The sequence below is a fragment of the Olea europaea genome, chromosome 7 (genome assembly GCF_002742605.1).
Source record: "Olea europaea var. sylvestris chromosome 7, O_europaea_v1, whole genome shotgun sequence".
NCBI lineage: Eukaryota > Viridiplantae > Streptophyta > Magnoliopsida > Lamiales > Oleaceae > Olea > Olea europaea.
Genome location: NC_036243.1, coordinates 18,261,473 through 18,269,763, shown reverse-complemented (window position 1 = coordinate 18,269,763; position 8,291 = coordinate 18,261,473). Strand labels below are relative to the sequence as shown.

The 8,291-nt window shown below is 34.1% G+C and overlaps 2 protein-coding genes across 2 annotated transcripts in view; one reads left to right on the top strand and one right to left on the bottom strand.

The window, feature by feature from the left end:
• Positions 1-2: 2 nt before the first annotated feature.
• LOC111398008 (ACD11 homolog protein-like) lies at positions 3-4,124 on the top strand (the record flags this gene model as incomplete). The annotated part of the gene is made up of 4 exons (XM_023024969.1): positions 3-53; positions 2,441-2,613; positions 3,101-3,246; positions 3,776-4,124. Coding segments are annotated over 4 exons (477 nt in total), but the record flags the coding sequence as incomplete, so codon positions are not given.
• A 3,903-nt stretch (positions 4,125-8,027) lies between these two features.
• Positions 8,028-8,291, bottom strand: part of LOC111398007 (dihydrolipoyllysine-residue acetyltransferase component 4 of pyruvate dehydrogenase complex, chloroplastic-like) — a 5,403-nt gene continuing 5,139 nt past the window's right edge. The window contains exon 2 of the mRNA XM_023024968.1: positions 8,028-8,082. Coding sequence (XP_022880736.1) covers positions 8,028-8,082 — 55 coding nt within the window. The remainder of the gene's footprint in view (positions 8,083-8,291) is intronic.

The following is an 8,291-nucleotide window of genomic DNA, read 5'->3' as shown; positions in this document are numbered from 1 at the left end:
TTAATTCTTTAGGGATAGCTTTCAAATTTGCAGAATTGGAGTATGTTTCCAAGGTTAGTGGTATTTCAATAATAATTTTTTTTTCCCAATAGTCATGAGCTGTATACATATATTTAACCTTGGTACCATTTATATGCATATATTGTGTTATATGTTAGATCAGAACCTGAGAACTCACCATAAAAATCAACTTGCAATGAATGAACGCAAGTGGTTACAAGTTTACAAATTAGCCTTAAATCAGGGCGTGCATGCGATTAGAGTAATTATAATAGATAAAATAAACACTCCGCGTGCTTGTGCTTGGTGTGTTAAGTAACCAAAGATTATGTAAGCATGGTTTTTGTTGTGTTTAAATCATAAACTGATATGCCTAACTGATATTGCTATGGCAAGAGTAATGAAGTGGAGTAGAGGGATTAGGACAAGGAATGAATAACTGTAAATGCAAAGGATGATGCAGATGAATCATGCAGTATAAAAGAAAAATAACAATTCTGTATCTGTTATGTAGTTTGGCTAGTCAATTTTTAAACAGTATTGTCTTTTTATTGTTAAATTTCTTAGATATATTTGCCTAAATCTGGTTTAGGGCTCCAAGTGTTATTGTAGTATGTTATGATGAAAAGGTTGATGTGATTCTTTTACAACGGATTTTATAATTGAATGAATCAGCTCCCTAGAGGATATGATTATTATGTAGAAAATGGTGCAAGTAGCTTCTCTTTTACTTCTTGGTCAACAATTTGAATGCCTCGAGCGAAAACTTTACAACAATTATGTGTAGGAGATCAAAATTTCTTGAAGTTTTGTAAAATTTCCGTTGAAAATTTTAATAATCTTTGAGTGATGTATGGTATTGATATGCTGCTATAGTTGGATACGAAGCTCCACATTCATATTGGAAATTTGGACAACCATGGGGAGTCAACAATTATATATCAAATGCAAAATGGAGTGAATACAAGAATATCCTATTGAACTCCGTCCATGATAATTCTGCACATGTACTTAAAGCAGCTTTAATGATTTCCTCGATGTAGAAGGTTAAGCCAGATGAGAAATAAGAGAATAATAAATATTTGGAAGGAAGCTGTAAAGCACAAAGAGAGCTGTGCCTGAAAACCAGAAATATAGCGCATCCAATGTCAAGCTAGAATTCAGGTAGGCGATGTGAACCTTCAAAAATTGACAAATACATGTGTTACTGAAAATAAAGCCTTTTCCGATAAGAACCCATAAAATGAAAAATGAATGGACATGAGAGAATGGAGTTGAAATGATTGTAGAAGTGGAACCCTTACAACTCAAATAGAATGAAATGATAAAACCATCCGTTATGGTATAATTTCTTCTGCTAAAGGTTCATGAGTCGAGTGGATTCCATTTTTATGTACGTCAAACTAGTCGATGTTAGAAAATTAGAATATGGGATTTTACCAATCTGGAAATGAGGTTACTTTCAAGAAACTTAATTGTTTAAACTTGAAATTAATGAATTTCAAGTGATGGATTAAGTTCTCTGATTTAGAACTCTCATATATGTTATCTGAACGGAACATGGAATCGAGACCTAACATTGGTTCTGATAGTTGACTCTGATTTCCTCCCACACGGATCACATTTCAAACTTTGAAGAAAGTTTAGTTGTGCATCTAGTTTATTTATGTACTTATGGAGGGATGATACCTTATCAGCATGTAAACGTTCCATGTAGAAAAACAAATTTACTTTAGATCATAGATACCACCTAATTTTGGTTCACCAGTTACAGAGGACTGTTTGTGGCAGCATTGTGTGTGTTCAGAATCCTTTGTGAAGATGATGAAAGGAAATACATCTTTATTTAATTAGTGACTCGCCCTCTAGAATATTTAGGTCCTGTTTGAATCCCATTAATTTTTTGTAATGTATTATGGAAATAATAAATTGATGGGAAATGTATGGATAAAAAAAAAAATTTTAATCTATATGTAATATTATTTTAATGAAAAATGTGTGGTTGAAAATGAGTACCGTAGAAAAAATAATGAGAAATAATGGGAAAAATGGGGCTTAATCAATGAGTCATCTAATACAAAGAAACCTTTAGTGATGTGCCCTTGCATGCTGTCGTTCTACTTCAACTTTTAGTCAGGGAGTCTTTGATTGAACCTGGAAGTAACCACTTCATGCAAATTTTGTTCAGTCTACCTATCTATTAAGCCTTCCTGTTTCAGTAAGACTAACACTGGGAAAACAACCATAATCAATTATAATTTTTCCCCTCCCACGTTGGAATATTCTTTGTATTGTGTACGGAATGCATAAATATTCATTTATTAATTATAGATAATGGTACATTCAAAAAAATTTTGTTCACGCTGTTTTCCTACCTTTTTATGTTCCTTTTTATATTTTTATTTTTTTTGTTTTATAATCCTCAATCTGATGCCTTTAGGTAAGTGATCTCGCGGATGCTTCGAAAGGATATGGGACATTAAATAATATACTTGAGTTTGATGTAAAACATGACACAGTGAGGATACAAGGAAGTCTCTCACGTAAATTGCGCAGAGTTAGGCAGGGTCTGGACCTTATAAGAGCTTTATTCCAAAAATTTTTGTCATCACGGTATGTCATGCTCCCTTGTAATGAGACTTTCTTGTTTTCATATTTAATTCATATGCATTGCTGAAATATTCTATGAGAAGTCGTTAGCGATATATATTTTATGATGCAGTTAGCTGTCCTATTGTTTTGCTAAGCATACAGTTTACAGCACTGTAATAAGAAGTGTAAATAGTCATTTGTACTTCAGACAAATACCTTATACATTAGTTCTGAAATTAAAACCAAAATTGGTTTTTGTACTTTTTAAAAAATCTTCAAAGGAGATGGCAATGGCATTCTTGGAACAATGATAAAGTACTTCTGGATCCTCCATGTATGATAATCAGATAAAAGACATTGTCTTGTGTATATCATTGGTTGGCTGAGTTCATTTATCATTGACTTATTGTAGAAGTTCACTTAAATGGCTCTGAATTTGTTCCTGATACAAGAAAGTGCAATCTATTGAATGGTCATTCACAATTCTACTTCGCTATGCTACTTTCAGGGATTGCTGTTTAAGAGAAGCTGCTTCAATAGCTTATGCTAAAACTTGTGCGCCTTATCACACATGGGCAGTAAGAACTGCTGTTTCTGCTGGTATGTATGCCCTGCCGACGAGGGAACAGCTACTGCTAAGGCTAAATGAAAGCGGTGAGTTTACTCGTGTGACTTCCATGTTGCATATTTTGGAAATCAGTCTCATTTTTATGGTAACTAATGAAGGGTTTTACATTCTGTAATCGGGGCACCATGTCATAGGTTGGTCTAGTACAGCCAAATCAAGGAAATTAGAAATAGTCTGAACCATTTGGAAGATCGTACTGCAATCTACTCGTTATGAATTAGAGGAACTAAATAAAGAACATTCATTCTAGTTCTCATGCAAGATCTAAAAAAATGGAAAGCGAGATCTATTTCCCAAGTTGGCCAAACCCCTTTAAATTTCCTCGATGGTTGGAAAACAATTATGTTTATTGTGGTTCTTTGAGCACAAGTGAGCTGCTATAACAAAAATATGCCTGATTTACCCAATTTTCTTTTCATACCAAAAGTCCCCTCTTGTCGGAGAGTAAGTTGAATCTAGTATTAAATTATTGATGATTTTATTATAGGCTAGCATCTAAAGAAAAAGTCAATTATCTTGCATGGGAAATTGACGTGTTACAACATTTTGTTACAGACGAGTCTGCAGAGAAGGAAATGCAAAGATACATTGATGCCTCACTTCCGATCATACAATACATTGATAAGTTGTATTCTTCAAGAAATATCAACTTGGACTGGTGAGCTCTGCTTCACATAGAAAAACTGTTGGTGTAATTTATGTTTGGACGGGCCTGTTCAGATGAAGCTCTTTTATCATTCCTGACTTTAATCATCCCTGCAATTGATAATTTTCATAGAACAGACAGTACCGTGTTTTTGTAGATGAATTGGAATTCCTGCAGATTCTTAGAACATAGAATTCTGTGGAAGATCCAAAGTTAAGTTTTTTATCGGTCAAAGTAGAAAAATAAACTTGTTACTCATTTTGAAATTACAATCGAAACAAAGGGGGAAAATACATTTTTTCTTTCACTGAAAAAGAAAAAGAAAGAATAATAATACAACATAGCCAGAAGTTCTTCATGCTGCTTGAAACTTGGCCGACTTCTCTCTAATGGGAAACCCTGCAATGCCTCTTAACAGAAGCCTAAATCTTAGTCTACATTGTCAAGCTCTCGGGGTTCTCAATGATCTTTGAGAAGGTTTGAAGGAATGCAGCCAAGTCAGCACCATAAATAATTCGATGATCAGCTGTAACATTCACCTGAAAAATATTCACCAAAGAACAATTATGAGATGAAAACTTCAAATTGAAATTGCGTAACATTTCAATACTTGTGACTTGCACTCCACCGATCATGTTACCAAATACTCACTGCTCTCTATAATTAGCATTCTGTAACTTGATCTCTATGGGAGTAAAACGTGAAGCAATGACCAATATTGTTTGATATTCCAAGTAGGCTGCATCACAATGAGCCATGCACCATAGAAAATGTCATATCAAATGCATTCCATATCACTTGTCCATTTAAATTGCATTTACTGGTAATTGAAAGTGAGTTTGGACTTTGGATGAAGCAGGATCACGAGGGCTTATGAATTATGATTGTTGTCAGAAACGTTATCCCATATATAACTATTAGAAGTTTCCTAAAAATGCCATCAAATAGTAGGAAAAATATACTTCTCACAATGCCAAGTTGCTAATAATGTAGTATTGAACATTTGAATGGCAGCTTCACCTAAACCAGCTGGTCACAATAATTTAACACTCCACCGTGCGCACAAATAAAAAAAATAAAAATAAAAATAAAAATAAAAATAAAAATGAAGAAGATAAATTAAAAAAACTGAAGAAAGAAAAGATGGTGTCCTGGCAATAACTTTCAGGAAGGTAAATACTTTGTCTCAGTTTCTCTTAGATTTGCAGCCAACATATACATCTAGGATAATAATGATTTTATGAAATGAAATGTGGACAGGTGTGTCTAGAGGGACGAACAAGAACAGATATTCCAGGAAAGAAAGAACGAATATTTCTATCTGCTGCTTCCACTAATTATGAGCTCCCTTGCGAAAAGAGAAATACAAGAACTAGTTACTATATCTATCCCATAAAGATAGACTTTGCTTTCCTTTTTCGTTTGTCCCAAATTATATGTCACTTTCCTTGTTTAGAGTATAGTTATCAACAAATATAAAAATACAAGAACTAGTTATTCAATCCGTCCCATAAAAATAGACTTTCTTTCCTTTTTTGTTTGTTCTAAATTATATGCCACTTTCCTTGTTGAGAGTATAGTTAGATTTCTTAATTTACTAATATGCTCCTATTTAATGTGTCTTGTTATCAACAAATATAAATGACTCCTATGTAAACCATTTTTAGTATAGGGATATATTAGGAAAAATATAAGTAAAATTGTTATTTCCAACTATATTAATTACATTTTCTTAATCTATGTGAAAATTGAAACAAGCCTATTTTTATGAAACGGAAAGAGTATTTTTTTGAAAGAAATACGGAAGCAATGGATGAGAATAATTAATCGATTCAGGCTTTCTGTCATTAACCTCATAGGTACTATGTAGATCTTCATTAATCAATGTAATGCCCATAATTCTTTAATTTGCGTTCCATCACATAAGAAAACATACAATTCCATAAATTTCATGTCAGACAGTTTTCGCAAATTATAAACACTTCTTTAACTGTCAATCATCTAATGTCTAATGAAATCATTATCCTAGATACTCAGATTACTTTAAGAGCACCACCTCCAACACTCCAGTTATATAGACTTCAAAATCAAATTTGTAATCCCATGGATCGTCCAGAGCCAATATCAGTATTGCAGCATAAAGACACCTTATGATTCGTCTTACACCAATTTTATCTCAAACTAATTCCTATGCATGTGTGACTATCCACTTCACTGTGTAAAGACTGGCCTGAAGTAGTTATCTACTACAAGGAATGTAGTATAAGCAGACTAAAAATGATTTCTTTGGTTAAATTGCACCAGAATCTAAAAGGCTAACGTGATCTAACAACCATTCTAAGAAACACGTGCTAAGTTTGAATGTAGAGTGACATTACGAATTTCTAACCTAATCCATCTCAGCAACATGCATTCGGAAAGCCAGCTATAATGTTTCAGCACTAACATTTTGTAGTTTTACTTATTCCACGAGTACCAATCACTACTAGAAAATTATTGAAGAAAAATGTTAGTTCAGAAGAAAGCGACAACCTGCACAAAAAAAAGACTAGTGCTAAGCAAAAATTTTAGGTCAATGCCATGGGAACAGGCCCCTGTCCAAACAGGGGCCTGTTCAAGCAGTTTAACCCAAAATTTTGTCATATGGGAGCAAGGAATTTCTGTTCACAATTTATCCATCACAATATATTTCGTTGATACAGGTACGGGTTAAAACTCAGAATGGTACCCTAACTTTACATTACTTTAAATCGAACCTCATTAGTCCATTAACTTTAAATCATGAACCCCATCAGTCCTAAAGAAGAGTTCTGCGCATAATTACTAACGGATATCATACGTGGACACTGAAATGATGACATGGCATCCTATCTGATGTTACTTTGACACCTAATTGAAAACGTGTGTTATATTTAGTTAATTACTTATATTTAGTTATTTATTTTAGCATAATACGTAATTTCCTATTATTGTAAGTTTCCTATTATTTTTAGTTTCCTTGTAGTAGTATAAAACCCGTTTTATACTTTCTTTGAAGACTCAATTGATGGCTTAATAGATTTTTGTTCCCTCTTTATTCTTCTTCTCTTTCTCTTCTCTTTTCTTCCTTTTGAATTGATTCAACATATTGGTTTGAGATTCATTATATTGTTATCATGGTATCAGAGCCTATAATTGAGTTAAAATTTGTGAAATTTCTGTTTGGGTCGTGCTGAAATCAAGATAGAAATCAGGCAAAGAAAGTTTGTATGAAAAATCTATTCGACAGCAACTTAAAATCAAGATTCCGACCAAACTGGAGATCCATTAAGAAAACGGAGACCAGATCCTTGTTCAGCAGGTTGAGACGAAACGTCCGGTCAGGCGCGTGTCGGTGTTTGGCGGCGCGTGGTGGTGGCGCGTGAGGACCACGCGCAGAGGCAGTGGTGGCGCGTGAAGGCGCGTGAGTCATTTTTTCGGGGTTTTTCCAAAAGGCAATTTGTTCCTTGGTAAATTTTTGATCTTTTGGTGATATTAATTTGGTTATACGTATATTGTGCAGTATATTTTAACTATAGTTTGTGGAAGTACGTTGGTTATCATTGGTTATAGTTTGTGGAAGTACGTTGGTTATCATTGGTTATAGTTTGTGGAAGTACGTTGGTTATCATTGGTTATAGTTTGTGGAAGTACGTTGGTTATCATTGGTTATAGTTTGTGGAAGTACGTTGGTTATCATTGGTTATAGTTTGTGGAAGTACGTTGGTTATTGTTGGTATTTATTGACTTTATGATGGCTACTGAAAGAGATGATTCACTTCAATCCATTAGTGTCAGACTAAATGGTAAAAATTACTCGTATTGGAGTACAGTGATGAGAAATTTTTTAAAGGGAAAAAGATTATGGGGCTATGTTAGCGGAACTATTGTGAAACCCGAGAACACTGCTCAGAATTATGTAACAGAGTTAGATAATTGGGAGTCAAACAATGCGAAAATTCTCACTTGGATTCACAATTCCGTTGAGCAATCTATTGGTACACAATCAGCGAAGTTTGAAACAGCAAAAGAAGTTTGGGAGCATTTTCAAACATTATAAACTAAATCTAACTTTGCAAAACGATATCAGTTGGAAATTGATATACGGGTTTTACATCAGAAAGATATGAGTATTCTTGAGTTCTACGCTGCTATGAACTCTATCTGGGATGAGCTGGCTCTTACGGAATCAGCAGGACTGAAAGCATGTGAGGAATATATTACTTTTAGAGAGGAGCAGAGATTAGTTCAATTTTTTATGGCACTTCGCAGTGATTTTGAGGGACTTGGAGGCTTTATTTTACATCGCACTCCACTTCCTTCGGTTGATTCGGTGGTTAGTGAACTTGTAGCTGAAGAAATACGTTTGAAATCTCTTGCAGGAGAAGTATCTCTTCCTCCATCCAG